This window comes from Suncus etruscus, chromosome 3 (genome assembly GCF_024139225.1).
Source record: "Suncus etruscus isolate mSunEtr1 chromosome 3, mSunEtr1.pri.cur, whole genome shotgun sequence".
Classification (NCBI taxonomy): Eukaryota; Metazoa; Chordata; class Mammalia; order Eulipotyphla; family Soricidae; genus Suncus; species Suncus etruscus.
This window is the reverse complement of record NC_064850.1, coordinates 87,217,022-87,235,324: the sequence shown is the minus strand read 5'-3', so window position 1 is coordinate 87,235,324 and position 18,303 is coordinate 87,217,022. Positions and strand designations below refer to the sequence as shown.

Below are 18,303 nucleotides of genomic sequence, written 5' to 3'. Positions count from 1 at the left end.
CTGTGCTATCACTCCGGCCCCGATGTTACTGATTTTATGCTCTCTATTTACTTTTTTAAAATGTATAGAATTTAAATACTTGTTTTAGTAAAGTATTGATCATAAACAATATGATAGTATTTTTATTTATTTTGGAGATAAGAAATGTTGAGAGTTTCAGTGTTTCTTTTTATAGATGTCTAAGTTTGAATATGTAATTCTGATGCAATATTAATTAGGTTATAATAATAAACCTTCTGCCATAATCAAGTAAAACTTGTGCCTTGTTAATGGGGACACAAGATTCTTTTCTCTTTTCTTCAGGGGTGGTTTGGGTTATGCCCAGTTGTACTCAGGGTTTACTCTTAGCTCTGCTCAGGGTCACTTCTTCACTCCTGGGAACCATAGGTGGTGCCACATGAACTATCTCACTGGCTGTATTTAAGAATTTTTTTTGCATAATAGGGTAATTAATCTTTTATGAAACAACTTTGTTTTGTGAACTAATTCATTATTGAATAAAATAGTCAAACTTAAATCTTAGTCTTATCAAGCTCATGCTTTGCATGTAAGAGTCCCTAGTCCTAGGGTCCCCAGAACACCACTAGGAGAAGTGTCCAAGCACAGAACTGGGAGTAGCCTTCAAGCACTAGTGCTGTGAGCCAAAAACAAAAACCAAGCAATCTCATTTAGAAAAGGATTTTTAGAGCAAATCTTTAATCTTATTGTCTTCCAGATATATGTACTATTTATTTTTCTTCTCTGAAATATAATTTAACTTTCTTCACGAATTTGCATGTCATCCTTGCACAGGGTCTGTGCTAATCTTCTCTGTCGTTCCAGTTTTAGTATATGTGCTGTCAAAGAGAGCACAATATAATTTTACTTTCTAAAGATAAGTGTACTTTGGAAAAACATAGAAAACACAGAATTGTACTAAAATAAGAGTAAGAAGGGATTGGTGAGATAGTCTAGTAGGTAGGAGTTTGCCTTGCCCACAGCAGACCTGGATTTTATTCTGGTACCACAATTAATCTCCCTACTCACACAAACTGGCTATGCACTCAGGAGTAAGCCCTGAGCACCACCAGGTGGACCCTCCCCACAAACAAAAAACAAAACCAGAAACAAGTAAGCAGTTCAAGAGATTCTACAGTTAAAATGCTTGCTTCATATGCAGACAACCTGGTTTAATTCCTAACATTGGTTACAAATGCATTGCTGAGAATGAGCACAAAATCTCAAGAGGAAGAAAAGTGACAGAACTAAACCTCTAGAATAATACTTCCATTCACCAAATACTTGAAAAATACTTCTCTACTCAATACTCAGGTATTGAGACCATGTGTTACTAAGGATTACATGGTGCGAGGTATGAAACCTGGGGCTTCCAAGTACAAAGTATACGCACCACCCTTTTGACCCATCTTCCTGGCTTTGTACTTACTTACTCATGTAATCCTTAGCACAATTCTGCTAAAATAGAATTACTGTTAATATTTCCATTTTATAAAGAAGCAAATGTGGAAATGTTCATAGTCCCTTAGCCAGCAATAGCTATTTTAAAATCTTTTCGTTTAAAACACTTTTTTCCTTTAAAGATATAGTTGATGGGGTAGAGAAATAAACAGAGATGTGTAGCAGCTGACCTGGTTTGGTTTCTGGCATTTTATGGTCTCCCAAACAATTCTGGGAGCAAACCTCAAGCATAAAATTGGGTGTAGCCCTTGAACATTGCTAGAGTGGCCCAAAAACCAGAGAAAGAAAGATTGGGTAGAAAAATAAGAAATTTGGTGTGTTCTGTCCCACTCCTACTTCATGAATATTGTGTTATGTGACTCCTGGGGGCGTGACTTTGTGGTAGAGTACATGCCTTGTACGTGTGAGTCCTTGGGTTCAGCTCCTGATGCTGACCCACATTACCAGCTGTCAGTTCTAATACCATAGGTGTGCAGCATCCCACACACATACTCCAAAATAATTCTTTCCCTCAGATCGGGGGTGGTGGTGGAGGGAGGGATACAACAATTGAAATTAATTGAAAAATTATTTTGTGGGGAGAGGGGTTTGGGTCACACCCGGCAGTGCTCAGGGGTTACTCCTGGCTCCATGCTCAGAAATTGCTCTTGGCAGGCACGGGGGACCATATGGGACGCCGGGATTCAAACCGATGACCTTCTGCATGAAAGGCAAACGCCTTATCTTCATGCTATCTCTCCAGCCCCAATTAATTGAAAAATTATTAATAAAATAGTTTATAATATTTTTTAATGGAGTGCTTCATGGATTTTGTATTGTCCTTGTGCAAAGGTATGCTAGCCTTCTCATTGTTTTCTGTTTTACTGTATTGATTTTGGTGGGTGACACCAAAATCTTCTGGCTCTGTTCTGAGGAATCTCTCCTGGCAGTGCTCAGGTACTGTGGATTGAACCTGGTCTGCTTTGTGCAAGAAAAGCTCCCTACCTGCTGTACTATTGTTTTGATATCACCCCAACCCAACCCAACCCAACCTCGTCATTTCCCGTTTAGTGTAGGATATGCTGCTGAAGCAAGTGCTAGAGTCTTTTTGAGGGGGTAGAATAGTTTTGGTCAAATACAGAGGGACTTAGGAGCCACTCCTTACTATGTTTGGGAATCATTTCCACTGTTACCACTGAACTTAGTTAAGAGGGCAGGAGAAAGTACAGAAGGTAAGTGATTGTTTTGGACTGACATTAGCTTGATTTCTAACCCACCCAGCCTCATAACATTGCCAAGGATTATTCCTGAGCACTGAATCAGGAATAGACTCCGAACACCACTCACTGGGTGTGGTTCAAACACCCTACTTCCCAAAACCTTAGATCTGCCATAATATTTTGGTTTTGGGTCATACCAACAATGTGGAAAAAAATAAGGATGACATTAATGATAAAAACTCTCACAGAGCTGGAGCGATAGCACAGTGATAGGGCGTTGACCCTTGCATGCGGCTAACCTAAGACAGACCTCGGTTTGATCTCCCGGCATCCCATATGGTTCTCCAAGCCAGGAGTGATTTCTGGGCACATAGCCAGGAGTAACCCCTGAGCATCACCTTTAGTCAAAAAAGCAAAACAAAACAAAAAACAAAATAATCTCAGTATGATGAGGGTTGAAGTTACTTTCCTCAACACACTTAAAATTCATTTATCACAAACTCAGAGCAAATATAACGATTAAACAAAACCATCCCTCTAAGATCAGGGACAAGATAAGGTTGCTAACTCTCACCATTATTATTCAATATGTAGGAAATTGTCTTTGTACAAGATATTAAGGGCATCCAGATTGGAGAAGTCAGATTTTTCAGTATTTGGAAGTGACTTAATACTATACCTAGAAAATTTTAAAGACTATGACAAAGATTCTAGAAGCAATGGACTTAAAAGTAGACTATAGGGGCCGGAGAGGTAGCATAACAGCATTTGCCTTGCAAGCAGCCGATCCAGGACCTAAGGTGGTTGGTTAAAATCCCGGTGTCCCATATGGTCCCCCGTGCCTGCCAGGAGCTATTTCTAAGCAGATAGCCAGGAGTAACCCTTGAGCACTGCCAGGTATGGCCCCAAAACAAAAAAAAAAGTAGACTACAAAATCAATGTACAGAAATTCATGGTTATTCTATATTTAAATAGAAATAAAAGAAATGTAAAAAAGTGTCATTCACTTTTGTGCCTCAGAACATCAAGAACCTAAGAATCAGATTAAGGGGTGAAAGACTGATACAAAGAAAACTATAATTCACTACTTAAAGGAAGGAAAGAGTACATGAGGAAATGGAAACATATCCCTTATTATGGATTAGAGGGATACTATGAAAATGACAATCTTTCACAAAGCAGAATATGGATGAAATACAGTCCTTTTCAAGATACTCATGACTTATTTTTAGTTAATTTCTGGAACACGGCTGTGTTCAAGGCTTACTCTTGACTGCTCAGAAATTATTCCTGGTGGAATAATTGAGGGACCACGTGGAGTGCTGGGGCTCAAACCTAGGTTGGCTGTGTGCTGTACATTTTCTTTAAGTTTTGGGGTTTTTTTTTTTTGGTTTTTTTTTTTTGGTTTTTGGGTCACACCCGGCAGCGCTCAAGGGTTACTACTGGCTCTGTGCTCAGAAGTCACCCCTGGCAGGCACAGGGGACCATATGGGATGCCGGGATTCGAACCGATGACCTTCTGCATGAAAGGCAAACGCCTTACCTCCATGCTATCTCTCTGGACCCTAAATTTTTGTTTTATTGAAACAATTTTGATTTACAGAGACCTTCATAGTTGAATTTCATATATAAGTGAGTCAGGGTCATTTCCACCACCAGTGTCCCACCACCACCTCCTTCCACCAATGAACCTATACCTCCACCCTTTGCCCCTGGCCTACCAGTATAACAGGCCTATTTAAGTTTAGATTGTTAAAGTTTAGGTCTCTTGATTCTATTATCGTTGACTTTGGCTACTTGCTGTACTTTTAAAGACTTTTAGATCAATGCCTTTGAATTTTGTATGAAGCAGTAAGAACTCTCAGAATAGCCAAAGCAATCAAGAAAGGGAATAAGATAGAAGGCTTCTTTTTTCCCAGTTTTAAATTATGCTTTTAAACTGCAGTTACCAGAAAACACTGATACTTAAATTAAGGGCAGACTCTCAGACCAATGGACTAGATTGAGATTACAGAGACATCCTCAGGTATGTGAACAGTTAATCTTAAAGAATCAAAATGTATGCACAAAAGTCAAATCAAAATGGATTAAAGACCTTGCTTGATATCAGACCTGAATCCATAAACTATTAGGAAAACAACACTTTATGACATTGAATTTAGAGGTTCTCCAATGACAGTGCCATTGGTCAAGCAAACAGGAGTAAAGCTAGATGGAACTACGTCAAACTCTAAGAAGCTTCTGCACTGCAAAAGAAATGATAACCAGAATAAAAAGACACCCCATAGATTGGGAAAAAATATTTGTACATCACAATCTGACAAAAGTACATATAGCACTGGCAGAACTTTACAAGACAAATCCAGTCAATCCTGTTAAAAAAATGAGGGGATGAGATGAATAAAAAGAAACCTCAAGGTATACAAATGACTGAACAGCATATGAAAATTCTATATCACTTAGGAAATGCAAATCAAAGCTGCAATATGATCTCACACACCATGAGATGTACAGAGAATGAAAACAATGGTGTTGGTGTGGATGTGGGGGAAAGGGGATCCTCATTCACTGCTAGTGGGAATGTTGACTGGTTCAGTCTTTAGGAAAAGCAATATGGACACTTCTCAAAAAACTAGGAATTGAACTTCCATATGGTCTAGCAATTCTACACCTTAGTATCTACCCCCAAGGACTCAAAAGCTTTATTCAAAGACATTTGCATCCTTATGTTCATTGCAGCATTATTTACAATAGCCACAATCTGGAAATGGCCCAAGTATCCAAGATCTAATGACTGCATAAAGAAACTAGAGTACATATATATCCATAATAGAATACTAATCAAATATAAGGAAAGATGAAATTGTGCAATTTAGTGTTATGTGGATGAATCTGAAGAGTAAAGGATAGATACAGAATGCTATCCTGCATGTCTGTGATATAAAGAAATACAAGGAAATAACATGCTCCAAAGAACTAACTGGTCTTTAATAGGAAGTGATGAGGATGGTGAGAGAGAATAAAAGAGTAGGGAATGACACTGGGTGGTGGAGAGTATGGTGCTGGAATATTTGTGTGAAACTTTTCCAACATCAGTATTTTAAAGCATAGTGTAGTGCCTAGACCAAAAATAAATAGGTATAATTTAACCTATGTGTGTAATGTAAGGATATAAACTGTTGAACAAAATTTTAAAAAGACAAGCCACTTGGAACTAAGGTTATCTGAGAAGGAGGGTTAGGGAAGGAGAAGTAGAACCGAGAAAGGGAAATGTGTAGAAAAGGAGGTAAGATTTATTCATTTGTGTTTTGGGACCACTCCAAAAGCCTTGTGCCCAGGGTTTACTTATAGCTTTGCATTCAGGGATCACTCTTGGCAGTGCTCGGGGGAATCATATGTGTTCCCAGTGATCAAACTGAAGGATTAGTCTTGTGCAAGGCAAGTGTCTTATCCAATGTGCTATTTCTCTGGCCTCAATAATGAAACAATTTTTCAAAAATAGAGAAACTATTTGGGAAATGTTTCTCACTTTCTATTTAAAGAGCATGATAGATAATTATTTTGATAAATAGTGGTTGTTTCTACATGTAAAAATTATAGTTCATTAAATTTTTGAATTCATCTGCTTAGATGAAGATTATGGAAGAGATTCAGGCCCTCCAGCTAAGAAAATTCGGTCATCTCCCCGAGAAGCTAAAAATAAGAGACGATCTGGAAAGAATTCACAGGAAGACAGGTAAAAAGCATTGTTAACATGATTCTGTTTATACTATCATTCTCTGAATTGATGGTGAGTTACCAATTAAGGTTATTATGTGCACATTGTTTTATGTACATTGTAATTTAATTCTCAACACACTTACATGATAAATAATAGTAATTATAGGTATTTTGTGAATTATCCAAATACAAGGTTTTCTCCCCGCTTTTTTGGCTACACTCTGTGGTGCTCGGAGGGCTTCTGTTTGCAGAGATAAAACCTGGGCCTTCTGCAACAAGCATGTGCTTCATGAGTTCTTTGGTCACTCTAGCCCAGTTTTTTTATTTGATAACACCTTTTTTTGTTTGTTTGTTTGTTTGGTTTTTGGTTTTTTTGGGCCACCCCGACGTTGCTCAGGGGTTACTCCTGGCTGTCTGCTCAGAAATAGCTCCTGGCAGGCACGGGGGACCATATGGGACACCGGGATTCAAACCAACCACCTTTGGTCCTGGATTGGCTGCTTGCAAGGCAAACACCGCTGTGCTATCTCTCCGGGCCCCAACTTATCATATGTTTTGCTCTATTAAGATGCACTTGACCATAAGATGCACATAGTTTTTAGATGAGGAAAACAAGAAAAAATAAAATTCTCAGCAGCGATCAAATAATCGTAAAGCTTTATATGTGACGGTGAAATTGAGTTAATCTGATTGCTTGTACTATGTGGTATGTCTGCACAATAAAGGGACATAACACTGCAGATGTCAAGTGGTTAGTATATGCGCTGCTCCCCTGCACTCAGGCTTCAGCTTCAGACTGCATTCGCTCCATAAGATGCACAGACATTTCTCCCCGTATGGGGGGAGGTGGGGTGCGTCTTATTGTACAAAAAAATACGGTTCCTTTCTTTATATGCCTTTATTATGTTTTCTATAGAAACCAGCTCCTTGATCTTAATATTTCATGTTTATTTTTCTTACTTTTGGTTTTTGGTTTTTGGGTCACACCCGGCAGCGCTCAGGGATTACTCCTGGCTCTACGCTCAGAAATCGCTCCTGGCAGGCATGGGGGACCATATGGGATGCCGGAATTGGAACCACTGACCTTCTGCATGTGAGGCAAATGCCTTACCTCCATGCTATCTCTCCGGCCCCTCAGCTTTTATTTTTATTTGAATTAAGAAACTTGAATGTTCCCCAGATTCGTATTTTGTGGGGCCAGAGCGAAGGCACTTTTGCACACTGACAACCCAGAGGGACCCAGGTTCAATCCCTGGTATCCCATATGGTTCCCGACCCTGCCAAGAGCAATTTCTGAGCGCAGAGCCAGTAGTAATCCCTGAGCACCTCGGGATGTAGTCCCGAAAAACAAAGGCAAAAAAAACCCCTAATGTCTCCCAGATTAGTATTTTGTATTTTTCTGTTCTCTATTTAAAGTTCAGCTTTCACTTGACTTTGTTGAATGAAGCTTACGGATTATGCCTATATAAACTCCACTAATAAAAGCGCTGTCGTGAGGATTATAATTGTCTTTTAAATAAATTTGTGAATTAAATGAGAAAAAACTGAAAGCCTGAAGGTGCTCAGGGGACACTGTGATGCCAGGGACTGAAATGGGAGTTCCCACATGCAGAATATGTATTCCAGCCCTTGGAGCCATGTCACTGTCCTGAAAGCAGGATTTTTGTTTTTTTTTTTGTTTTTTTGTTTTTTTTTTTTTTAGTTTTTTTTTTATTGATTTTTGGTAGTGAAAGCAGTTTTTATGTATGAATCTTCCCTTATGGAATCATGACATTTTAACATTAAAAAATGCCAAGTGATATACAACTAATTAATAATTTAGAATCCAGCTTCCCAAATTGAAATTTGTAAGGCTATAAAACAAGTGTGTAGGGGCTGGCATGGTGGCGCTAGAGGTAAGGTGTCTGCCTTGCCAGTGCTAGCCTAGGATGGACTGCAGTTCGATCCCCCGGCATCCCATATGGTCCTCCAAGCCAGGAGCGACTTCTGAGCGCATAGCTGGTCACTGGGTGTGGCAAAAAAAAAAAACAAAAAAAACAAGTGTGTATAAAACAAATGTCTATGACTTAACATTTATTCTGTAAGTTAGGACTATAGCTCAATGTGTGTGAAACTTTGAATCATAGCACTGAGCTAGGCAAGAATTGTTTTTTAAAACTTGCTATTAGGGGCTGGAAAGATAGCATGAAGGTAAAGCATTTGCCTTGCATGCAGAAGGTCGGTGGTTTGAATTCCGGCATCCCATATGGCCTGCCAGGAGCAATTTCTGAGTATAGAACCAGGAGTAACCCCTGAGTGCTGCCGGTTGTGACCCAAAATCCAAAAAAAAAAAACAAAAAAACCTTGCTATTGAATTTAGAAACTCTTTTGTGTGTGTGTGTGTGTGGTTTTTGGGTCATACCCGGCAGTGCTCAGGGGTTACTCCTGGCTCCATTCTCAGAAATTGCTCCTGGTAGGCATGGGGGACCATATGGGATGCCGGCATTTGAACCGATGACCTTCTGCATGAAAGGCAAACGCCTTACCTCCATGCTATCTCTCCGGGCCCGAATTTAGAAACTCTTAACTCTTTGATTGTACAGTGTTCTTGAGGTCAAAAGTATTTTTCTCCATGATACAAAGTTAATGCTTCTTATGTATAGAAATCATGAAAGGAACTTAGTGCATATCTTGCATACATGCTGCCCGGGGATCAATCTGCAGCCCAAACCATTTTTCCCTACTTCTGCCACACACATATAATAATAACGGGGGCAAAACAAATAAAGATTTTTGTTTTGGAAAAATGTAGGACTATCCATATATGGTATGTATGGCACTTGGTAAAATGCCATAGTTGAATGCTGATTTTCTTTAGTTATAATCTATAATATAGGGATTTTTTGGTAATTGTTTTTGTTGGTACCTATTTTACTTTATAGCCATTGATATATTTTAGAATTTATTTTTAGTATTTATGCTCTCTGCATCTGACAGTGAAGAATTTTTTTCTTACTATTTTTGTGAAATTTTTATTCTAGCTCTGACATGCTTACTTCCTTTTGCTCTTTGATAAGAATGTTTTTTTGTTTGTTTGTTTTTTGGTTTTTGGGCCACACCTGTTTGATTTCTGGCTATGCGCTCAGAAATCGCTCCTGGCTTGGGGGGACCATATGGGACGCCGGGGGATTGAACCACAGTCCATCCTACGCTAGCACTTGCAAGGTGGACACCCTACCTCTAGCGCCACCTTCCCGGTCCCTATAAGAATGTTTTTTAAAGTAGTAAAATTACACTTATTTTCCAGTATCTTAGTAAAGTAGGGGAACAGTAAATGTAGTTTTAGGGCTGGAGCAGTGGCGCAAGTGGTGAAGCATCTGCCTTGCTTGTGCTAGCCTAGGACAGACTGCAGTTCGATCCCCTGCATCCCATATGGTACCCCAAGCCAGGAGCGATCTGAGTGCATAGCCAGGACTAACCCCTGAGCGTCACCATGTATGGCCCAACAAAAACAAATAAATAGATGTAGTTTTAATCAGCATCTGTTTAAAATTTTGTATCTAAGGTATTGATCAGTGTTCTTTCCCAGTAAGATTCTGGAGATCTGTGTTCACTTCATTTGTGAAGTAAGATGTTTATATACTTTACCTTTTCCTTGTCCTTTATAGCGAGGACTCTGAAGAAAAAGATGTGAAGACCAAGAAGGATGATTCTCACTCAGCAGGTAGTAATCTTTTTTGAATCTAGTAGGTATAATTTTGCTTAATGGATCTGTTTTTAAGCGAAGAGTATTGAGCTCAAGCTCTAACGTATGTGAGCTATATTTTGTTTGGTTGGGTTTTTTTAGGGCCAACCTGGTGGTGGTCAGGAGTTACTCTGGCCCTGCACTTAGGAATCACTCTTGGTGGACTTGGAATTATATAAGATGCTGGGGAGAAAACCCGGGCAGTCTGTACAAGGCCAAACACCCTATTTGCTATGCTAATTTTGGACCCATACAGCATTTTTTGTTTAAAAAAAATGATTTTAAAGGGCCGGAGAGATAGCACAGCAGAGGAATCTTTGCCTTGCAAGCAGCTGACACAAGACCAACATTGGTTCAAATCCTGGCATCCCATAAGGTCCCCCCTGCCTGCCAGGAGCAATTTCTGCCAGGAGCACAGAGGGCCGCTGGCTCTGACCCAAAAACCAAGAAAAAAAAGATGATTTAATATTGCCTTTGCATTTCTTTTTTTTTTTTTTGGTTTTTGGGCCACTCCCGGTGTTGCTCAGGGGTTACTCCTGGCTGTCTGCTCAGAAATAGCTCCTGGCAGGCATGGGGGACCATATGGGACACCGGGATTCGAACCAACCACCTTTGGTTCTGGATTGGCTACTTGCAAGGCAAACACCGCTGTGCTATCTCTCCGGGCCCTGCCTTGGCATTTCTGATTCAGTGAGTCTGAGTTAGTTTCTAAGGCTTTTTGTTTTAGTTTTGGAACCACCTGGCAGTGTTCATTGTTTTTCCAGGCTCTGTGTTCAGGGGATCACTCTTGGCAATGCTTACGGAGTTCCACATGCAAAGCAAGCACCTTAACCCCTGTACTATCTCTCTGGCCCCACAGCTTTGTTATTGAAAAGTATTAATCTACAAGGCCAGGGAGGTGGCTCATTTTCTGAAGTACATGCTTTGCATGTGATGCTTCTGTTACTGCATGGTTCCCCAGGCACTGAGCCAGGAATAGGCCCAAGTACTGCCAGGTATGCCCCCACCCTTAATATAATAATGTGAAATTATTTATAGGCGAAACATTGCAGGTTATTATCATGTAGGCAAGACTTAAGAATATTTTCATCCAAAGAAGGCATCAAACAAAGTTTACTGATTGATAGAGTGGCATGGACGGTGCATTATTAAGCTTGGTTGAAAAGCAAAGGTTTGTTTTAGAAAGCTGGAAAGGGGCCTGGAGAGATAGCACAGTGGCGTTTGCCTTGCAAGCAGCTGGTCCAGGACCAAAGGTGGTTGGTTCGAATCCCGGTGTCCCATATGGTCCCCCGTGCCTGCCAGGAGCTATTTCTGAGCAGCCAGCCAGGAGTAACCCCTGAGCACCGCTGGGTGTGACCGAAAAACAAAAACAAAAAAAAAAAAGCTGGAAAGCCCTTAGCACCATCACTCATTTGGGTCTCTTTGATGCATGTGCTAGATATTGAGCTTTCTCTCTGGCCTCTGGGAAGTAGTCTTTAGAAATAGTAATCATAGGCAGTGTTTAATGTTGCGAAAACTTAGGGTTTTCTGGGTAGTTGAGGATCTGGGGACCACAGTGTTAAATAAAAGGCCTGTGTTCTGTGTTCTACCACTTGAATTATGTCCCCAACTCCTTTCCTAATAATTTTCATTCAAAATAATTAATGAGACTGTATGGTCAATAAAATAAACCCTGGTTACTTACTGTTGACCTTTTAAAAAGTTTTTACTTTTCTTTTTTTTTTTTTTTTTTTTTTTTTTTTTTTTTTTTTTTTTTTGTGGTTTTTGGGTCACACCCGGCAGTGCTCAGGGGTTATTCCTGGCTCCAGGCTCAGAAGTTGCTCCTGGCAGGCACGGGAGGACCATATATGGGACGCCGGGATTCGAACCGATGACCTCCTGCATGAGAGGCAAATGCCTTACCTCCATGCTATCTCTCCGGCCCCAAGTTTTTACTTTTCTAAGAGTTGAGAGACCAGTGAGCTAATAGTGGTTGGCCTAGGCTTGATCCTGGTGTCACGTGTGGTCCCCAGAGTATCCTGAGTACCACCAAGTGTGACCCCTTTTCTTCGCCCCAAAAAAGAGTTGAAAGTTTATTCTTTATCATTCTAGCTACTTTAATTTGAATTCTTAGGGACCACTTCCAGCTTGATGCTCATAGATCACTTCCAGACTTGCTTGAGGGACCATGAGGTTGCTAGGAATTAAACCTAAGGTTCCCATATACAAAGCATCTCTTCTCCTTTGAGCCAATCCTTGGCCCAATGATGAGAACTTTAGAGATCTCTAATTCAGATATTGAGAACAGCGTTATATTCAACTGTAGCCATGGTGCACCTATTGTGGGAACTTTGGGGAGGATTGGTGGTTTGGGCAACATTCCAGTGCACTCCTGACTATGTTCAGGGATCACACCTGGAGAAACTCGGGATCATATATGCTGAGGTCAAACCGGAATCAGTCACATTCAAGGCAAGATTTTACCCATTTTTAACTAAGTAATGCTACAATTTTTCGCTCATTGTGGTCACTGTTCTTGGATTTTTCTCTTCACCTGTCAAATATATAGCTCTTTGATTATTGCATCACAACTTGTATTTTACAGAGGACAGTGAAGATGATAAAGAAGATCATAAAAATGTGCGCCAGCAACGACAGGCAGCCTCTAAAGCAGCTTCTAAACAAAGAGAGATGCTCATGGAGGATGTGGGCAGTGAAGAAGAGCAGGAAGAGGAGGATGAGGCACCATTCCAGGAGAGTATGTGGAGCTGACAAATCACACTGATTATTCTCACCTTATTGCTACTTGTGGATGCTAAATGCGGAAGCCAAATTCTTCAGTTATTTATTCAATTGTTAGAAGAGACAACAGTTTTTCTATTAAATATCTACGTTATTTTTTGTTTGGTTTTAGGCCACACCTATCAGTGCTCAAAGATCATTCCTAACTGGTTGTGGTTTGGGGATCAAACCTGGGTCAGCCACGTGCCACGGCAGTTAATGGTACCCACCGTACTATCACTCTGGCTCCTAAAGACCAACTTAAAGATAAATGTTAGTGTCAGGATTGAGAGCTATAGCAGTAGGGCACATCCCTATCATGTACATGGCCCTGTCATCAATCCCCATTATTTTGCTACCTTTTCTCCCCCCACACCACCCTAAAACGTTCCTAGGTGGGTGGAGTAGCCCAGGTGACCCAAGGACTAGAGTTGGCAGAGCACCCAGCTATCATACCTGTATTACTGGTAGCTCATGTTTTACCCCAGTTCTGTACAAGCTGGATATGACACCTACAAAAGGGGAGGGGCATAGGGAGGGAGGGAGAAGAGAGATGCACCAAGCTATGTCAGACGTAAGTACCAAATACATAAAGTTGAACAAATATAGATTGGTAGACAGATTAGGTAATGAGCTAAGTAGACAGAAAGGAATCAGATAGCTATTAAGAGATTTTAATAGGGATCAGAGAAATAATGCACCAGGGAGGGTGCTTGCTTTGCACCCAGCACCACCAGGCATGATCCTGAGCACAGAGCCAGGAATAAGCACAGGAATGACACCAAAGCCAAAAGTAAATGGTTCAATTATTCAACCAGTGATGTAGCTTGAGGATAAAAGCATGTACCTTGCATACATGAGACCTTGATTTGAGCCCCGGCATTATAGAAATAAATTTCTATGATTATGGTCTCCATCATTTCTTGATATACTGAATGAACCATTATTGTTTTGGTATTTTGGCTACACCTGGTGATGTTTAGGGGTTACTCCCGGCTCTACACTCAGGAATCACTCTAGGCAATGCTTGGGGGACCATATGGAAAGCCAGGGATTGAGCATGTAAGACAAGTGTCCCAACTCTCTCCATCTCTCATCCCACTTTTTTTTTTTTCTCCTCATCCCACTTTTCAAACAAGTGGTATAACCTTCAAGGTGGGATCAGTGATAGCACCAAACAAATTAGGATTGTGGATACAAATAAAGTCCAAGAGTATTTGATTCCCAATTGCCCTGTACCAGTCATTCTTAGTGCTCTTTCCCTTTGTTCACTTGGAAGGATATATACATTAAGTTGGACGTTGAAATTCTTCTTTCCCTCAGAAGATTCCGGAAGTGATGAAGATTTCCTAATGGAAGATGATGATGATAGTGACTATGGCAGTTCTAAAAAGAAAAATAAAAAGATGGTTAAGAAGTCCAAACCTGAGAGAAAAGAAAAGAAAATGCCCAAACCCAGGCTAAAGGCAACAGGTAAGCTTTGCAAAAGTGAAATTTAGTTACAGCATTGTACATTTTCAAAGCTGGCAATCCTTTTCTACAGAAATTCTTCATTAGGACTTGAGAGTGGTTCCGCATTTGCTAGTAGTGAAAGATTTCTGAAGGATCCTATCCTACAGACTGTCTCTCACTAGTAGTTCCACCCCTTCCTTGTCTGGTATTCAGCTCTGTCCCCCATCTTGTAGCTTTACATAACAGGATTTGGGAATGGATGGTTTGTTTCAGACATAGTACAGTGGTCACCAACGCGGCTGTTAGCAGTAATGCATTTCAGTTCTGTGTTCTGACCCCTTGCACCACTCATTCTGTGTGCTAACAGAAAGGTGTGATGCATGGATTCGTTTTCTTTGAGCACTTACAATTTGTGCCAGATGTTTTTTAATGTTACTTTTGTTTGTTTTTGGGCCACACCTGGTAGCGCTCGTGTTACTGCTGCCTCTGTACTTAGAAATTGCTCCTGGGGGGGCCGGAGAGATAGCATGGAGGTAAGGCATTTGCCTTTCATGCAGAAGGTCATCGGTTCGAATCCCGGCGTCCCATATGGTCCCCCTTGCCTGCCAGGAACAATTTCTGAGCATGGAGCCAGGAATAACCCCTGAGCACCACCGGGTGTGACCCAAAAACCACAAAAAAAAAAAAAAAAAAGAAATTGCTCCTGGTGAGGGGGACCATATAGGACACCAGTGATCGAACCCAGGTCCGTCCTGGGTCAGCCACATTCAAGTCAAATGCCCAACCACTGTGCTATTACTCTGGCCCCTTTTAATGTATTTTTTAAAAGCATGAAAAATAGGACTATATTATTTCTCCAGCCCTTGACTTGCTTTTTTAAATCATAAAGAACTTGTAGTTTCACATACTACTAAGAATGAAGTTTAATTTCAGTAGCATCTTAATTTTTTCGCTCTTGCCTGGCAATGCTTAGGAGCTGTTCCCAGCTTATACTCAGGGACCACATGTCATTCTAAGGATAGAACTGTTAAACTATTTTCTGGCCCCCCATTTTTATTATAAGTATTATAAGCATTACTCTGAGCATAATGTTACAGTGCTGGTAAAAAAAAAAAACAACTGACCACTTTGGGGTCATTTTAGGACCAATTTTTTAGAATTTGGAATAGGGTTATCCCAGGATACATGATGTATGGCATTGCTTTTTTATGTTTTGTTTGGTTTTGGTTTTGGTTTTGGTTTTGATTTTGATTTTTGGGTCACACCCGGCAGCGCTCAGGGGTTACTCTGGCTTTACGCTCAGAAATCGCTCCTGGCAGGCTCAGGGGACCATATGGGATGCCAGGATTTGAACCACCATCCTTTTGCATGCAAGGCAAACGCCTTACCTACATGCTATCTCTGGCCCTGTATGATATTACTTAGGGATAATATGAATATTACTATCTACTTTGGTTTTTAGTAATTTATTATCTATAAGTGTTATTCAGTACAGGTAATTGTGGTTTGGGGGAGTGGGTTTAGTTTGTTTTTTGTTTTTTTATACATTTTAGCGAAGTGGTGTGATGTGTGCCACCACACCTGGTAGTGCCCTGGTTTTATTATTGGTTCTTCTCAGTCCTGGCTTGAGAGACCATATGGGATGCCCGAGATCAAACCCAGGTCCATCCTGGGTCAGCCGCGCTTAAGGCAAACGCTCTATTGCTGTGCTATCGCGTTTTGTATTTTTATTAAAAAATATTTCTTCAGGTTAGTTCAGTAAGTAACTTGCCTTGCATGCACAGACTCGGCTTCAATCCCTAGTGCCCCATATGGTCACTTGAGCCTGCCAGGAGTAAACCCTAAACACAGCTGGACATAGCCCAAAAAACAGAAGAAAGACATTTTTTTCTTTCATTCCCCAATTGACATTTTTCTTCTTTCAGTGACACCCAGTCCAGTGAAAGGCAAAGGGAAAGTGGGTCGCCCCACAGTTTCCAAGGTATCAAAGGAAAAGACTCCTTCTCCCAGAGAAGAAGATGAGGAGCCAGAGAGCCCCCCAGAAAAGAAAGCATCTGCAAGCCCACCACCTGAGAAGTCTGGGGATGAAGGGTCTGAAGATGAAGCCCAGTCTGGGGAGGATTAAAATGTTGATGGTTTGGGGAGAGATTTTATTAAAAAAAAAAAGAAAAAAAAGAAAAAATGGGGGAGGGAGAAAACTTAAGTAAGATACAAAGTGGCTTTGGCAATGGCTCTTTCAATGTTTTTTCCTTTTGTTGAAAGTAACTTTTCTCTCTCTCTTTTCCCTTTTTAAGAAACCATTGTATATTTAGTTTACCTTTCTATCTGCTAGTTGTTCCTTTGCCACACTTCCTCTTCCCTCTTTTCCCAATGAAAGCCATGTCATGAATCACTGGATTGACTGCTTCATCTTTTTATTTTAATGGGGGATGTACCACAGTCGTACTGCAATGAGATCGAGGTGAACACTATGGAAATTTTGCTTTTCACTAAATGGTAGGAAGTTGGAACCATAATCAAATATATAAAAAGTTTTTAAAATGATTGTTTCTTCCTTGCCCTGGACTTAAAAAAAAAAGTTATCATCTAGTACAAGTTTATATATCGGTATACACAAAGATTGATAGCTAAAAATAATTATGACTTTAAACCTCCACTGAGGGGGCAGGTAAAGATAAAGATGATTTTTTATTTGTTATCTCAGAGCTTTCATAACTTCCACAGGAGGCAAAGCAGAGAATGGAGTTTATTGATCTTGTTTTAGCTCATGAGTTTAAAAAAAAGTTTATCCCTTGTTATTTCAAAAAGACACAGAGCCAGTGGTAGCCAGTGATCCTTTTTTTGTCCTGCTACAGTCGTTAAGGAACTTAAAAAAAAAGAGGCCCACCAAAACTAATTACTCTTGATTTTCCATTTGTTTTTTTAATGAATGGTTCATGTTTTAAAATATCTGTATTTGTACCTACTTTGTTTCTTGGATAAAGTTTTATCAAGGACTCCCCCTCAGTCCAAATTTTAGAATTTTAATGGCAAGATCACAGTGGATTTCTTCTCAAACTGACAATATTTAGTCTTGAGAAAATAAAGTGTTAGTTAATGTGGAACTCAATTACAAAGACTTGGGGTTTTTCCTTTATAAAAACAGAATTGAAATTCTCTTAATATTCAATACTCTATTTTTATTTGAGAATAGAGTTTTCTCCTTTTCCTCACCTCTCTTCCCATTACTTCATAGGAACATACTTAAAGTTCATTTCTTGGCTTCCTGCTCCTACAGAACACAACTGCACACCCACCCCCAAAACCCCTAGTGTGCCCAGGACAGGATTCCTCCTGGCTCTGGTCTGATTTCCTGTAACGGGCATGCACGACCCCTACTACTCAGTGCGTGTTGCCCTTTATTTCTTAGCATTCCTGCTTTCTGCTCATGATGTTTAAATCATGGGTTTAAATTGCTTGAATTTAAGCAGTTCAGCAGGACTAAAGTAGCCAGGTATTAAGAGGACTGTGTACAATTAAAATATTTTACATGCCATATGAAAGTAGTTAAGGGATAGATCTGAGGGCTTGATTTGCCAATATGCTGAAACTAGGAGCAAATTTTTAATAGCCTATTGTTATTGAAAATTAACTTCTTATCTCTAAATTTGCTTTATCTTAAGAGGTTTCCTTTCTATTAAGCTACAGCACAGTTTTCTCAGACAATATGGCTTTCTTGCAGATATTCCTAGTCAAAATATTATTTAAGGAATATTTTTACTCTGATATCTAAGACACTATAAGAAATATCCTTATTTGGTAATTAAAAACAAACAAACACACCAAACAATTGTCCTTTGTGTGTTAAAGAATGAATTGGGAGACAGTACTTGGCAAAAAATGGATGTAACAATGGGATCTTTCATGATCATTGAATTTATTGTCATGATCTTTGTATGGAGAGTATTGAATATTCTATTTACTTCAGTGGGTTCAGGTATCCAAGTTTTC

At 40.0% G+C, this 18,303-nt stretch overlaps 1 protein-coding gene and 1 non-coding gene across 2 annotated transcripts in view; one reads left to right on the top strand and one right to left on the bottom strand.

The window, feature by feature from the left end:
- Positions 1–16,850, top strand: part of NUCKS1 (nuclear casein kinase and cyclin dependent kinase substrate 1) — a 34,576-nt gene extending 17,726 nt beyond the window's left edge. Inside the window, exons 3-7 of the mRNA XM_049770978.1 lie at positions 6,288–6,393; positions 10,025–10,080; positions 12,686–12,838; positions 14,185–14,334; positions 16,239–16,850. Of these exons, the coding sequence (XP_049626935.1) occupies positions 6,288–6,393; positions 10,025–10,080; positions 12,686–12,838; positions 14,185–14,334; positions 16,239–16,438 (665 nt within the window). The 3' untranslated portion in view covers positions 16,439–16,850. The remainder of the gene's footprint in view (positions 1–6,287; positions 6,394–10,024; positions 10,081–12,685; positions 12,839–14,184; positions 14,335–16,238) is intronic.
- LOC126004812 (U6 spliceosomal RNA) lies at positions 748–852 on the bottom strand. Its single transcript, XR_007494061.1, has one exon. It is a non-coding gene; the product is annotated as a U6 spliceosomal RNA (small nuclear RNA).
- Positions 16,851–18,303: the final 1,453 nt, after the last annotated feature.